Source organism: Macrotis lagotis, chromosome X, assembly GCF_037893015.1.
Source record: "Macrotis lagotis isolate mMagLag1 chromosome X, bilby.v1.9.chrom.fasta, whole genome shotgun sequence".
Lineage (NCBI taxonomy): Eukaryota > Metazoa > Chordata > Mammalia > Peramelemorphia > Peramelidae > Macrotis > Macrotis lagotis.
Genome location: NC_133666.1, coordinates 527,417,160 through 527,433,600, shown reverse-complemented (window position 1 = coordinate 527,433,600; position 16,441 = coordinate 527,417,160). Strand labels below are relative to the sequence as shown.

Below are 16,441 nucleotides of genomic sequence, written 5' to 3'. Positions count from 1 at the left end.
TGCTAGTTTGATTGGTATGTTATAGGCTTGGTATTTTTTTTTTAGGTTTTTGCAAGGCAAACAGGGTTAAGTGGCTTGCCCAAGGCCACACAGCTAGATGATTATTAAGTGTCTGAGACCGGATTTGAACCCAGGTACTCCTGACTCCAAGGCCGGTGCTTTATCCATTGTGCCACCTAGCCACCCCTAGGCTTGGTATTAAAAAGACTCATCATCTTGATAGAGTGGATAGAACAATAGGCTTAGAATTAAGAAGATTCATCTTCCTGAGTTCAAATCTAGCTATGTGACCCAGGACAAGACACTTAACCTTGCTTGCCTCAGTTTCCTCATCTGTAAAAGAAGCTGGAGAAGAAAATGGCAAACCATTTGAATATCACAGTATAACAACATCATAATGGGATATTATTGAAGATAACACACAGGGTTCATACATGTTGGTGAGTTAGAGTGATGTCTACTTCAAGCATATGAAGACTTCCCTCAGTGGAAACAGCAGCTTAAGAACATTTTGTTTCAATGGTTGAAACAGTAACTATAGAGAGTTTATAGCTTGGTTGGCCATTGAAAACACCAAGGTCATTCACTGTATCCTGGGCCATGACCAGTCATCTTGATTTTTGTCCTGGCACTCAACTATGATGATTCAGAAAGAGTGAGTCTGATGACTTTGTGCAATTCTGCCTCACTTAAATCCAATTCACATCCAAGCCATTATCTGTACTATTATAGGTTTTCTTCAAAAATGTAGAGCAAACAAAATTGTGCTGTAGGATATGGAGATGGTTTCATAGAGACCTGGGAAGACATGTATGAACATACATAGCATAGCAGAGTGAACAGAACCAATTTATACAATATTGAAAAAATGAATAATTCTGAAAGGCCTAAGAACTCTGATCAATGAAATGATTCCAGAGGACTGCTGAATACTGCCCATCTTCTTATAATGGAATAATATAAAAGTGAATTTTGCTTCTTTTCCTCCATTTCTTCCTTCTTCCCTTTTCTATTGTTCCTTCTATTCTTTCTTCATTTTGCCCCTTCCCCTTTTTCCTCTCTCTAGTAGGGATAGGGGAGAAAAGAAGGGGAGGGAAACAAATGGGCCATTTCTCAACTTCTGATCAGACTTAGCAGCTCACATTCAACTAAATGACAGGCATCTTGTATAATCTGTGGTATATTGAAAGGCTTGCTGATTAACTGGAGGAGTTGTTAACATTTTTCAGTCACTGAATTTCAGATATGGTATTTATTTGGGGGGGGGGGTTGGTACCGAGAGAAGAAGACCATAGGGAAAAAAAGTGACAGTGATTTTTCAAACTCTTCTCCAACTTTACTATTAGAACCCCAACAATGACTATTTTGGTATTATTCAGTGTGAATTGGGCAAGTACAACTTGGGATGAAAAAGAACTTACTACATAAAAGCTCACACTAAGATGGAGTCTGTTTTCAGAGCTTATCCATATGGGGGCAGCTAGGTGGCGCAGTGGATAGAGCACTGGCCCTGGAGTCAGGAGGACCTGAGTTCACATTTGACCTTAGACACTTAATAATTACCTAGCTGTGTGATATTGGGCAAGCCACTTAACCCCATTGCCTTGCAAAAACAAACAGGTGAAAACAAAACAAAAACAAGAGACTATCCACAAGTCCCCACTGAAATAAAATGGAAAAACATGAACAATTTTCTCCATATTCTGTCTTACATTAACTTTAATACATCATATTACATCTATCATTCAGGCATTTCACTTTGGAACCAGTCTGTTCACGGGATAGCTGTATGACTGGTGATATTTAATCTTCAGTTTTGGTGACTTTAAGTCTTTTTGCTTTACTTGTAAGATACTGTCTATCTATAAAGGAAAGAAAAAAAAGTCAGTATTTCTCAATATCTATTTTTTTTAACTATCAAAGGCAGACTACTGAAGAGCTCACTGACTTTTTATGCAAGCAACTGGGCATATTGAAAGCATGGCTGGGTCATGTAACTTGTAATATGGAAACTTAATGGTAAAGTTTTTTACCCCACCCTCCTTTTCTATCAGTACCTACTAACAAGAAGCAAAATTGATTTGAGTTTCATCTAATTATCAGCTAATAGAAACACCAAAGAGCAGAAAAATGACCACAGTGGATAGAGTGCCCACCCTGGAGTCAGGAAGACTTGAGTTCAAATTCAGCCTCAGACACTTAATAATTGCCTAGCTGTGTGACCTTGGGGAAGTCACTTAACCCCATTACCTTAAATAAAAGAAAAATGACCAGATGGGAAAGTAATAAAATAGAGAAACTTGGATAACTCATCAAGATTAACTCATCAACCTACATTAACCTCAGTGAAATTGGGTGTTGTTAGTATTTGATATTCCATCAAAATTCAATAATGAGGAAATTTCTACTGTAGGAGACAGTATGTTGTACTGGAAAGGACATGAGACTAGAAATCAGGAGGGGTGATTCTTGTCTTGGTTGTGATGATAAGGAGTTGAGCTTCATTTTCCTCATAAATGAAATAACATGTTGTATATATATTCTGTGTATAGACTATGGTGTTTGTAGTTGGACAATACCTTAGAGATTATATAGTCCAAAATGCTCACTATATAGATGAGGAAACTAAGGCCCAGAGCAACTAGTATAGATTGCCTACCTAGTCTCTTAACTTCCAAATGGAAATGATTTAAACATATTAAACATTTATATATTTTACTTCATTTCTTTCATTCTTGTCATACATAAACCACAAAAAATAACATATCATACTTTCAAAGAGATAACTTTTGTATTCCTCTAGTTCCTTTGTATATGTATGTATGTATGTATTGTTTCTTTAATTAGATTGTACACTCCTCAAGGGTAACAACCACCTTATTTTCTGCTTTTATTTTTATTTCCAGCAAAAAAGTGTTGGTCACTGCAGAGTCGTAATATATTTCTTTAATGAACACCCTAAGCTTCTTTTTGAAAACACAGCTAAATATGAATTGTTTCTTTCTTCCTTTTTTTTTTTTTGTGAGGCAATGGGGTTAATTGGCTTGCCCAAGGCCACATCATTAGGTAATTATTAAGTGTCTGAGGCAGGATTTGAACTCAGGTACTCCTGACTCCAGGGCCAGTGTTCTATTCACTGCACCACCTAGCCACCCCTAAATATGAATTATTTCTTAATAGGTTACAGTTTTAAAGAATATAAGATATATTTTGGATTTATATACTACTAAGATCATTATAGTTGCTGACTAAATTTTTTAAAGTACAGATTGTGTAACTGATCTAATTTCTTACAGATTATACTTATAACTACAGTATGATTGTATATCAATAACTTCTACTCAAATTCTCTTCATGTTGTAAAGGGGTACTTGTGCTCTTAGGAGTGCTTAGTAGAGTATATTAAGGGCCTGCTCATGGATTGTCTATTATGTTTGATGAATAGTTCAGTAACCATTGGGGTATCCCAGCATCCTCAGGTAACTACTCAATGCTCTTCTGTTCAGGGACTATGATGAAATCATAGATCCTTAAAGTATGCAGTATATAAGTATCTCAACAAATTAAATGTGGTAGGGTTGGAATTAGAAACCTATAAGCTTGAGATTTTTTTCTTAGTTAAATTTTATTTTACTTTCATGAAGGTCTACATTCACTCTCTCCTATTTTCCTCTCCCTTACAGCCTACTTTCTCCTACCTCAAATAGAAAATAATAAAAAAATAAAGTCCCTCTTATAAATATGTATAATCAAGGAAAACAAATTCTAATATTGGCCATGTCCAATAGGGTTATATCTCAAACTGCATCCTAAGTCCATTACCTCTCTATAGGAAGTGGGCAGCATAATTCATTATGAATCCTCTGGAATCTTGTTCATCAGATTTTCTTTGAAAGTTGCATATCTTTACAATGTCATTATCATATAAATTATACTGATTCTGCTCAGTTCAATTTGCATGAGTTTACACATGTATTCCTAGGTTTCTCTAAAACCATCCTCTTCATCATTTCTTAAATTCCACCACATTCATATACCATTACTTGTTCTGCCACTCCTCAAATTCATGGGTATCCCTCAACTTTCTAATTCTTTGTCACCACAAAAAGAGTTATTATAAATATCTTTGTAGATATAGATCCATTTCCTCTCTCTTTTTGAAAAATTTCTTTGGGATACAAACCTAGTAGTGACTAGGCAAAACTTTTAGAGCTTTTTAGTTCTAAGTTGTTTTCAAGAATGGTTAGACTAGTTCAATAATAATTAAGTTTTAAAAATTATTAATGACAGTGGATAGTCAGAACTTCACATATCTGACATATGCTGTTTCAAATGGGCTTAGTTTCTCTCTCTCTCTCTCTCTCTCTTTAGGTTTTTGCTAGGCAATGGGGTTAAGTGGCTTGCCCAAGGCCACACAGCTAGGTAATCATTAAGTGTCTGAGGCCGGATTTGAACTCAGGTACTCCTGACTCCAGGGCCGGTGCTCTATCCAGTACACCATCTAGCCACCCCCTCTATCTCTTCTTTTAAAAGCTGCCAATGAGTAGTGAAATTAAATGTGAGATTTCTTTATTCTCAGTTAATGAGATGATAACAAAAGGCAAGAAAGATGAGAGAAGAGAAAAAGTCAGCTATTTGATTAAATTAGATCGATAATTTCCAAATAATCAAGTCAGCTATGTCATTGGATAAGAGACTTTTTTCAAAAATTAAATTTATTTTGTTACATTTTAAGTTCTAAACTATCTCTCTTCCTTCCTTCCTTCCTACCCTCTCCTAGAAAAGATCACCATTTGGCACAGATATAGAGCAGCTAGGTGGTACAGTGGATAGAATACCAGACCTGGAGTCAGGAAGACCTGAGTTCAAATCTGTCCTCAGATACCTGACACTTACTGTGTGACCTTGGGTAAGTCACTTAACCCTGACTGCCTCCAGGGCCATCTCCAGTCATCCTGATTCTATCTAGCCACTGGACCCAGATGGCTCTGAAGGAGAAAGTGAGGTTGTTGACTTAGCATAGCACTCCCTCACTCAAATCCAATTCATGTTCACCTCCCTGATATCATGGTCTTCTTCAAGAATGAAGGATAAACATCAGCATCATCATCTATCTTGAAGGGTGGTTTTGAGACTCAAATAAGATGAATATGGAAAGCCCTTTGTAAACAATATAAATATTAGTATTGCTTTGATGGACAGAGACCTTGGACAAATCCCTCTGCCCAAGAAGCTAGTCATGTCTGAGCACCTAAATTGTCTAAATAAGTCTACTTATTGATTTTTATAAAAGAAACCCCATTTAGTACTACTAAAACACCACTTAGATTAATCATTTATCAGAGACTGAGAAAATGAATTTTTATAGTGATAAAGATGCCGTTTTTCACAGAGACTTAAAGCTCTCAAACAACTTTGGGACAACTGTATTCAAACTTTATATTCCCTACGATTTCAGGAAACTTGAAAGATCATATTTTTCTCATGGCATGCTGAATAGTTACTATTTTCTAAGTACTAAATCATGTGCAAAAACTGGAATACAAAGCCTGAAAAATCCTTCATGACAAAATTATATTATAAATATGAATAAAAGAGTGATTCAAGTATAAAAATGTTTGGGGATAAAAATTCAAGATGCTGGCTAGATAAACAATATTATTAAGATAAATACCCTGAGCTCCTCAAAGGCAAATTCATGTCAGATCTTGAAGAAGAGCTGTTTTTGAATTTACTCATGGTGGGAAAGTTTAATCTGGGCAATTTTAGTGTTACAAAGTGATGCTCTTAACAGTTCCTTTTTGTCCTGCATTGATCTAAAAATTGGTTTCTCTCAAATGGTGTTTAATAGAGGATAGGAAAGTGACTGTTTCAGATTTCATTGGTTCTTTGGGACAGCTAGATGGTGTGGTGGTCACAGCACTGGCCTTGAAGTCAGGAGGATGGGAGTTCAAATAAAGCCTCAGACACTTGATACTTACTAGCTGTGTAAACTTGAGCAAGTCACTTAACCCTGATTGCCTTGCATCAAGGGCCATCTCCAGTCGTCCTGATTCATATCTAGCCACTGGACCCAGTTGACTCCAGAAGAGAAAGTGAGGTTGGTGACTTAACACAGCACCCCCTTATTCACATGTAAATTATGTGATTGTCATGAATCACCTCCGTGACATCATGGTCATCTTTGAGGAAGACAAACATTAAGGAAATGTCCTCTACCTATGCAGGTCAGTATGTTCTAAGCCACTTAACACATTAGAGGGCAGTCTAACATTCCAAGTTGTGGTAACTTGTCCAGGATCACAGTGGCTTCAAAACCTGCTCACTATTCACTAGGATATCATTATCATGGAAAACAATGATGTAAGATGGTGAATCCTCTTAGAGCTCCAAAATTCTGGAAGCTTTTGTTTCTAAGATTTTCAGGTTAAATTCCAAAAGACCCAGGAGTTCTGTACAAACTCTGCCTGGCAAAGGACTTGACATTAGGCTTTGATGTAGAGAAGTAGTGAGAGATTACTGAAGCTGCCTGGTCCAGAAATCTGGTCCACGGGATAGGGTGAGAAGAGACATTGCAGATAGAAGGGGATTTGGACAAAACTGAGTTGATTTAACCATAGGAGCTGAGATTTAATCATGGGCATTGTAACATTATATGAACATTTAACAGAATTCTTTAAAATAAAAATAATGCCTATAAATTGCTTTTTAAATCTCAGTTTGGTATACATGTCTTTTCTTTTTTCTTTCTTTTTTTTTTTCACAAGACAATGGGGTTAAGTGACTTGCCCAAGTCACACAGTTAGGCAATTATTAAGTGTCTGAGGTCAGATTTGAACTCAGGTACTCCTGACTCTAGAGCCAGTGCTCTATCCAGTGTGCCACCTAGCCACCCCTTGGTATACATGTCAACTAATTTCAATGTATTGAATAAATTACTAAAGTACTGTCAGGTATAATAAATATTAATATTATTTATAATAAAATGTTGACTTACTGCAGTCATAGACTTTGGCTGTTTTTCTAAACCTTTTGTTCTGTAAGAGATAGAAAGACAAATTTTAAGGAATTTGGAACAATAAATATAATAGAAATTTTGGCCATCACAAGACCTTGTAGATCTTAATAAGGGATATTGACTTAACTGGTTCATTTATTAAACTTTTTTCTCAATTTCTTTTTTTTTTAGGGTTTTTTTTTTTTTGCAAGGCAAATGGGGTTAAGTGGCTTGCCCAAGGCCACACAGCTAGGTAATTATTAAGTATCTGAGACCAGATTTGAACCCAGGTACTCCTGACTCCAGGGCTGGTGCTTTATCCACTGTGCCACCTAGCCACCCCCCTTTTTTCTCAATTTCAAGGAAACATTCATGATAAAAACCCCTGGTGCTATATGAGCTAATATCACCGAAGTGAAGTAATAATATTGAATTAGATTTTCTTCACAAGTTTAGACCTCTCTGCAGATTTAAACAGCATACAACTTGGCCTTGAGAACATGAAAAATTTCTCAGAAAATGAATACAAGCTGAAAAACAAGGTTGTTTAAGAATTTTCCTATAATCTACTACTAAATTTATTATCTGTGTCCCATCTCATATGAGGCTTTTAGAATTGTCACATGAACCAGGTATAACCAGAAATCTTGGTCACGTACTATTTTTTTTAATTAAAAATTTTATTTATTTTGAGTTTTACAATTTCCCCCCAATCTTACTCCACCCCCCCCACAGAAAGCAATTTGTCAAGTCTTTACATTGTTTCCATGTTGTACATTGATCCAAATTGAGTCACATACTATTTATTAAGGAAATTAAGGGTCTTTTTTTTTTTTGTTCTTGTTGGGGGAGAGGGTGTAGTCTTGTACATGTTCTCTTTAGTATTATTTAGTGTACTCTTCATGAATTACTCCTTAAACTCATTCCTGAAGGTTGGGGGTGGCTTTGACCTCAAAGTTTAAGGGGTACTCTATGGATCTTCTAAAACTATAGTTTCTTAAGTTCCCACTGTTCTGTTTTCTTTTAAAATTAGCTAGTAGACATAATTAGTTGCAAACAATGGCATTAAAATGGTATCTTAAGAACAATAGTGACAAACCATTCCCTCTATAAACTTAAGATTTACTGTATTTCAACTATGGTAGAAGAGTAAGCACACCCTGATGGTATGGAATATATATTGTTAAGGCAACTTGCCTCTGGCACTGCAGAGCCCTAATATTCTTTCTTTTAATGGTGAATTCATGCCTCATTCCCTTAGGCACAGCATATGTACTGGGGAGATCACTCAACTATTCTCACAGGGCCTTTTGTTCTCCACTGCTTGATTTCTGACCATCAGGTCTACTATTCTCTTGAATCCATAATTACCTCTTTTCTCTACTGCCAAAGGTCCCATATCCTGGAGATATCTCTGATGACTGTCCCCTCTGTCTACTGATGAAGTATGTTCTACTGAGCAAGGAGCTCTGATGCAGGGGTTTTAACCTGGAGTCTAAGAACCTTCTTAAAAATGTAATTGTATTTCAATTGGTTTTCATTGTAATCCTATGTATCTTTTACATTTAAAAACATTATTCTGAGAAGAGGTCCATAGGCTTTGCCAGATTGTCAGATGGTTCTGCTTTATTTTACCCCGTGGTTTTGATTAAAGCAAATACCCAAAATTGAAAATTTCCCCCAAATTTAAGGGAAATGATACAATGATGAGCTTTACTGTTACATGGTACAGAAAGCAGACAAATAAAGAACACACAATATTTAGATGGAATTATAGCCAGATCATTCCCACAAAAGCAAAACACTTAACTAGTATGAAGGAGAAGGGAAGAAATATACTTAAAATTGGGGTTCAGGTGGCAAGATTATATATGCTAAGAATGGAATTGGTTGAGAGCAAGTAATTGATACCAGATGTAGGAGGGAGAATTTCTAATCAGACCCAAATATGCTTGAGAAGTTTCCAGGGTCCCTTATTGATACCAGGCTTGGGTGGAGCTCAAGGAGGAGGAGATTATTGAGATTACAAACTGGCAGGATTATCTAAGGCAGTCAAAGTCTCTTGCCATAGGTCAAGAGTCCATCTAATCAAAAAACTGCAAGGCTAATCTGCCTAAAAGAGAGTTAAGAGTGGAAAATTACTATTTTGCCTCTATGCCTCTATGGGCATTAGGATCATTTAAAATTAAGATTCCTTCATTTTAGAGTCTTATGATTGATTGTACCATGACATCAAACAATAACATAATATCAAACAAAAATATAAAAAAATATAAAGTTTATTTAAAAAGTGTCTAATATAAATATGTTAAGTACCCTTGCTTTAATGGAAAAGCACTGTGATTAATGTTGGTGTCAGAAAGGGAGGGAAGAGGAAAACAAAGAGAAAACCTCTTAGAAGAGACTCTTTCTCCATAGCTGGCTCTTTTTGGACTCTCAGGGGTCAACTCTCTTGGTTTGACTCAGGTTATCCAGAACCTAAAGAATATCTTTTTGAAGGCCACTCAGTTTGTGGCCAATGTTTATCCAGTCAGTGGCAAACTGCCCTTTCAAACCTCATAATAAGGGGTAGAGATGATGTTTTTGTACTTCAATATGTTAATACTTTTGTCCTTTATTTGCCCCTTCAGTGATTTCAACAATTATTCCTCCCTTATTCTGGAGAGGAAATTCTCAACCAATTTCTTCCAATTACATTACAAATAGAAATATAGAATTGTAAGGTACCTTACCTTAAAAGGTTTTAGGACTATAGATTAGAGCTGAAACTAAATGTCATCTAAATCTTTTATACACAAGGAAAAAGGCAATTTTCCAAGGTCACATAGGTAGTAACAGAATTGTGATTTGAACCTGGGTATTCACACCTTATATCGATCAATGCCTTTTCCACCAAACCATGATGATTCACTAGTACTTTTTCCATGTTTTCATGATGAGTCTATTCCATTTTTTAAAAATTTCTAAAGCAAAAGATTATACAATTTACTCTAGCCAGCTCATCTTATGTTAAAATAAAAATGTTTCAAAAATACTAGTTGACATATGTTTTGGGGAATATTATACCTAGAAGTACATTTTTGGACATGACCAATATTAATTCTGATTCCTACTCTCCAGATCTTTGATAACATGAATCAAGCCAACGCAGAGGGGCAGGTTTTCTCCTAATTCTTGCCCTTTGAGTTTTATAGGAACAAACAGGAATATTTGGCTGAGGAAAACAAGAATTGTTATATCTTGGTACTGTGAAAAAAAAAGTACTGGATTTAAAGCAAAAGTCCTAGGTTCAAGTCTCAATTTTATCACTTAATAGTCACTTGACTTTAGGCTTTACCTTTACTTTACCCCCTCTTGGCCTCAATTTCTTCAATTTTAAAAAGAGAGTGTTGAATTAGATAATATCTAATACCCTTAAATATATGAAACTCCAGGTATCTAAGAAAATGAGATTTAACTTTTTATGTCAAAACCTTATCAGATACTGAGTGAGATGAGCAGAACCAGAAAAACATTGTATACCCTAACAGCAACATGGGGGTGATGATCAACCTTGATGTACTCACTCATTCCATCAGTGCAACAATCAGGGACAATTTGGGGCTGTCTGCAATGGAGAATACCATCTGTATCCAGAGAAACAACTGTGGAGTTTGAACAAACACCAAGGACTATTACCTTTAATTTAGGAAAAAAACCTGATTATCTTATCGTCTGATCTTGCTATCTCTTATACTTTATGTTTCTTTCTAAAGGATATGATTTCTCTCTCATCACATTCAATTTGGATTAATGTATACCGTGGAAACAATGTAAAGAATGGCAAATTGCCTTCTGTGGGGGGTAAGGGGAGGGAAGATTAGGAGAACAATTGTAATACTCAAATAAAATCTTTATAATTAAAAAAAAAACCCAAAACCTTACCAGAAAACATGTTCTTGTCTATTAATCTAATTTTCTATAGTCAAATATTTATTTCATAATTGCTACAATCTTCCATTATTATGGTTATCTTTTTTATTTCACACAAATGGAAAGCTTACCTTAATTTTGAGTCTTGCACTTTAGGCTTCTTAATTAAATTTTCCAATTGACTGCCCCTCTTTTCTAAACTAAAAAGACAATTACTTTTTAAGTGAATTGTGTTTCTATTTAATGTTTTATTAGAGAAATAAAGAATAGTTTTTAGATGGCATTTCCTCCCATAAAGGAGATATATGTGAATACATGTTACATACATATATATACATACATATAATATACACACAATATTGATGGAGTTTAGGGTTGGAGTGAGGGTGTGATTGAATTTACATGAGAGGGGCAGCTAGGTGGCACAGTGGACAAAGCACCAGCCCTGGAGTCAGGAGTACCTGGGTTCAAATCTGGTCTCAGATACTTAATAATTACCTAGCTGTGTGGCCTTGGGTAAGCCACTTAACCCCATTGCCTTGCAAAAAATCCTAAAAAAAAAAAGAATTTACATGAGAGAAAATGACCCAGACATAAGAGGGACATATAAGTTTATTATACTTTTCCAAGCAGGCTAGTTCCAAGAACTAGCAATAGACTTGAGACTAGGTAGAAACTTTTAAAGGAAAAGGCAAGCAGGGTTGATGGGGGTGAACTGGGAGGGATTGGGAGGATTTAGGGAATGATGCCTTATAGGCAAGTGTGATTAGGGGAATTATGAAAGAAATAGTCAGGGTCAGTTAGTTCATTACTTGGGCAACATTCTGAAATCTCAGCTTCCTTCGTTTATCTCAGTAACTCCTTCTAGGGTCCATGCCTGGGGCAGAAGAGCTTTGTCACAATGTATGGAAATATTGAGAGGATGCAGAATACATTGATATATTGTGTTCTGAACAGATTCAGGGTATGTAAGATAGTCTCTATCAACTCAAGGGTGATGGAGAGATGCATAAAACAACAAACATAAAACAACAAACTTTCCCCAGAGATGTTAAGAAACATAACGTTTCTTCTTCATCATTTCTTAAAGGAATGTTAGGCAGAGAGCAAATAATTAACTTGTTTATATGCTGACTTTCTACCTACAAAAAAGACTCATCTTGTGTAATTTAAAGGCATGCTATGATTACCTCACTATCCTGTATCTGATCAGAATCTTGGATTCAGTAAACATACCCATTCATTATGTCTGAAGTATTATCATACTTCAGACCTGGACCAGAATCATTTGACCATTGGAAAATGAGGTACACAAAGAATGTTGAGATAATGCTGCACAAAGAATGAGCAAACTACCCTTGACTATTTCTGATGTGATTCCCTAAACCACACTTGTGAAGAAGGCATCCTTCCCTAAACCCTCTCCAATCCCTCCCAGCTCACCTCATCTTGCTTGCCTTTCCCTTTAAAAGTTTCTACCTATCTTACCACAAGTTGCTAGTTCTTGGAATTCAGCTCTTGGAGGCACACAATAAATTTATCTGTCTCCATATTTCTGAGTCATTGTCTCATAAATTCTTCACTTCTACTCAAAGCCTAAACTCCATCAATATGAATAAATATTTATATAAGCCTTCATATATATGTATATATACATTTATATATATTTATATATATTTCCTTTTCTATTTTGTACCTCTCTTGTGGTAGTGTGACTGACAGAGGTTCACAATATTTTAGAGGAAGAAAAAGAAGAGGAAGAAAATAAAATGGCTGTCTGATGAGGTTCTATAAATAGCTAAGTAGAGCAAAAAGTAAGGAAGAATGGAAAAGATATATCCAACTGAATGCAAAATTCTAGAGGATAACAAGGAAAGATAAAAGTTTTCTTAAATGAGTAAGGCAAAGAAGATACCATGGGAAGATTTCTTCAAGAAAATTAGAAATATCAAGGGAATGTTTCATGCAAAAATGGACATAATGAAAGAAAAAAATGGTAGAGACATAGTAGCAGAAGATATTATTAAGAAGACGTGGCATGAATATACAAGATCTTAACAATACTGATAATCATGAGGGTTTGGTTATTGATTTTCAGCCATAAATAAAGTCAAGTAGGCCTTAGAAAGAATTGCTAACAATAAAACTAATGAGGGTGATGGAATCCCAGTTGAACTTTTTTTTTTTTTTTAGGTTTTTGGCAAGGCAAATGGGGTTAAGTGGCTTGCCCAAGGCCACACAGCTAGGTAATTATTAAGTGTCTGAGGCTAGATTTGAATTCAGGTACTCCTGACTCCAGTGCTGGTGCTCTATCCACTGCGCCACCTAGCCGCCCCCAGTTGAGCTATTAAAAATCCTAAAAGATGATGCCGCACTCTCAACAAATTTGGAAACAGTGGTCATTGGATTGGAAAATATCAATTCATGTTCCAATCCTAAAAAAAGAGTAATGACAAGGAATGTTCAACTTATAGAACAATTATACTCATTTAACACACCGGCAAGGTTATGCTTATGATTCTGCAAGTGAAGCTTCAGCAATCTGTGAACCAAGAATTACCAGAAGAGCAAGCTAGTTTTAGAAGAGACAGGAGATCATTTTCTGGATTATGGAGAAAGTAAGGGAGTTCCAGAAAAAACATCAACTTCTTTGAACTAAATTAACTCTTTTGGTGTGCGAGCAAGTTTTCTGCAAGTTTTACTTGTCATTGTTTTAGGTTCATTTATAGGATAGTTAGGAAGAAATTAACATAAATTGCAATAGATCCCTTGTGAAATTTATATTTTGGCCCAAATTTGGCCCAAAATATTCAGCACTGAGTTGAAAGGAAAAAACAGAATTTTAGCACTGAAAGAGTTAAAGTCTTTGACTGTGTGGATCACCAGAATAAAATGTGGCAAGTCTTCAAAGAGATGGGAGTATCAGATCATTTTACTCCTCTCTTGAGGAACTTGAATGCAGGTCAAGAGGCAACAGAACTGTGAACATGGAATAACTGATTGGTTTAAAACTAGAAAAGAAATATGATGAGACTATATAGTGTTACCTTATTTAATTTGTCCCCAGACTATATCATGTGAAATGCCAGGCTGGACAAATCAAAAGTCAAAATTAAGGCTACAGGAAGAAATATCAACAATCTCAGCAGAAATTAAAAAAGAGTTAAGATGACTTTTGATGACAGTTTAAGAGGAGAGTGTTAAAGTTGGTTTGAAGTTTAGCATTTAAAAAACTATGATCTTGGCAACTGTTCCCATCATTTCCTGGCAAATAGAGAAGAAATGGAAGTAGTGTCAGATTTTATATTTTTGGGCTCAAAGATCACTGCAGACTGTGACTTCATCCATGAAATTAAAATACACTTTCTCCTTTGAAGGAAAGTTTTAGTAAATCTGGACAGTATATTTAAAAGCAGAGATCTCATCTTGCCAACAAAGGTCTGCATAGTCAAAGCTATGGTTTTTCCAGTGGTTGTTGTCCTTCATTCTTGAAGAGGATCAAAACAACAATACTATGTTAGCATCAAGTTACAGTGTGTCTGACTGTGGCTTATTAGACCAATATGAATGAGCTCATGCACTACCACAGGCTGGGCACAAATAGGCCATATGAATATTTGGGATGGATTCTCTAAATTTGTGCATCTTGCCATTTTTGAACTACTATAATTCTGCTTTGCTCATAAAGCACATGGCTTTCTTTGATGAGGTTATGGCACACTGAGCAGTCCTGTACCAGTGTCTCCCATACTACACAATTAATTCCAGAGTTTTTTTTTTTTAAGGTTTTTGCAAGGCAAATGGGGTTAAGTGGCTTGCCCAAGGCCACACAGCTAGGTAATTATTAAGTGTCTGAGACCAGATTTGAACCCAGGTACTCCTGACTCCAAGGCCAGTGCTTTATCCACTACACCACCTAGCTGCCCCAATTCCAGAGTTCTAAAGAGACCTTCAAAGGGTCCTTGTATCACTTTTTTCCCCCATCCTGTGAGCACTTGCCCTGAGTGAGTTCTTCATAAAACAGTATTTACTTGTTGAGCATAGGGAACAATGAGTGGAAAGACATTAAAACTCAGAACATCAGGGTCCAGAAGACCTTTTGGAATGAGGCCAAAAGATACTTGATCAAAGAAAACACAGATTATGGCCCTACCCACAGAACCTACCAAGGCAGACCAATGAAGTACTTTACAGATAAAGAACAAATGACTCGGGAACAAGCTTCTCTAATTACCTACTCAGTATAGAAAACAAGGTTAGAGAACTTTCCAAGCTCTGGCTGCTCCCTACCAGGTTGGTGGGTCATCTGGCAGCCAGTAGGATGGTGGGGGATGGTGGTGGAAGAGAGAGAGAGGGGTCTTAAGAAAAGTCATTAAGGCAGCTGACCTATGGGGCTGAAAGGAGTAGTGGTGGCCAAACCATCCTGACAAAGGCCTCAACCTCTCTTCCCCTCTGAAGTTTACCTATTGTGAGTTTATAAAAGATAAGCAAGGCAATACTTCTGGGCTAGGATTCTGAAACTAGACCTTATACTACTGTGTTAATAGGGAGGAGAGTAAGAACAGAGAAAAAAACTTGTATCAGAAAAGTAAAGGTCTGGGTCATTTACTGCCTGTCTGTGGGCACCTCACTGCACTAGGAGCTGTTTGCTGACTCACTGCCAGCCTCCACGGAGGGCTGACCCAAGCTAACAGCTGGTGCTGAGTCCCTGACAATACTATCTGAACCCTGCCTTTTCCTTTCAGGCGGGCCTATGAAAAAGTCTCAGGGTTCTGGTATGCCCTGACACATGGTTATGGAATGGAGGTAATGGGCAGATCATGTTGTGGAGACTGGCCCTGAAGTATTATGGACAGGTAAAATCAGTTCATGTCAAAGGCAACTTCTATGAATTCTATATTGACTTTTTCACTGCAAAAACATCTAGGGATGAAGCCAAGCTAGGAAACCCCTGGAGCTTTTCCCAAAATAATTTTAAATGAAGCTTCTAAATGGACCCCAAAGCTACAGACCCCCCCCAAAAAAACCCCAAAAGTGAATCAAGTTCTCACAACTCAAGATATCATGGAGGAACTTCAGTAAAGGTCTGTATCACGTGGGTATAAGCCCAGCATAGGTGGAAGAACTGGGAAGTGGGCTTTAGGCTCTTAGCCATAGTGCAGCTCAGGTCTGGGCTCAGCAAACCAACAATAGAGCAGGCAAACAGTAAGGGTCCCTGCAATGCTTGTCCTTAATTGTTGAAAAAGACCATGATATCAGGAGAGGTGATTCGATGACAAGCACATGAACTGGATTTGAGTGAGGGGGTGCTGTGCTAAGTCACCAGCCCTCTTTCTCCTCCAGAGCCATCTAGGTACAAGTGGCCAGATATGAATCAGGACAACTAGAGATGGACTTGGATGGGAGGCAGTCAGGGTTAAATGACTTGCCCAAGGTCACACAGTAAGTGGCAACTGTCTGAGGTCACATTCGAACTTCCATCCTCCTGAATCCAAGGCCAGTGCTCTATCCACTGCACTGCTCAGCTCAGAA

General features: G+C 36.9%; 2 protein-coding genes across 11 annotated transcripts in view; one reads left to right on the top strand and one right to left on the bottom strand.

Annotated features, from left to right (window-relative positions):
* The window catches only part of RIOK1 (RIO kinase 1), a 159,297-nt gene that overhangs the window by 21,362 nt on the left and 121,494 nt on the right, over positions 1 to 16,441 (top strand). The gene's annotated exons all lie outside the window — the stretch shown is intronic.
* The window catches only part of CAGE1 (cancer antigen 1), an 81,202-nt gene continuing 66,462 nt past the window's right edge, over positions 1,702 to 16,441 (bottom strand). For 9 of the 10 annotated variants that reach the window (XM_074208234.1, XM_074208233.1, XM_074208235.1 and 6 more), the window contains 3 exons: positions 11,041 to 11,109; positions 6,998 to 7,037; positions 1,702 to 1,862 (listed from right to left, as the gene is read on the bottom strand). In XM_074208234.1, the coding sequence (XP_074064335.1) occupies positions 1,755 to 1,862; positions 6,998 to 7,037; positions 11,041 to 11,109 (217 nt within the window). In that variant the 3' untranslated portion in view covers positions 1,702 to 1,754. The remainder of the gene's footprint in view (positions 1,863 to 6,997; positions 7,038 to 11,040; positions 11,110 to 16,441) is intronic. The other variant, XM_074208236.1, reaches the window with a different exon arrangement.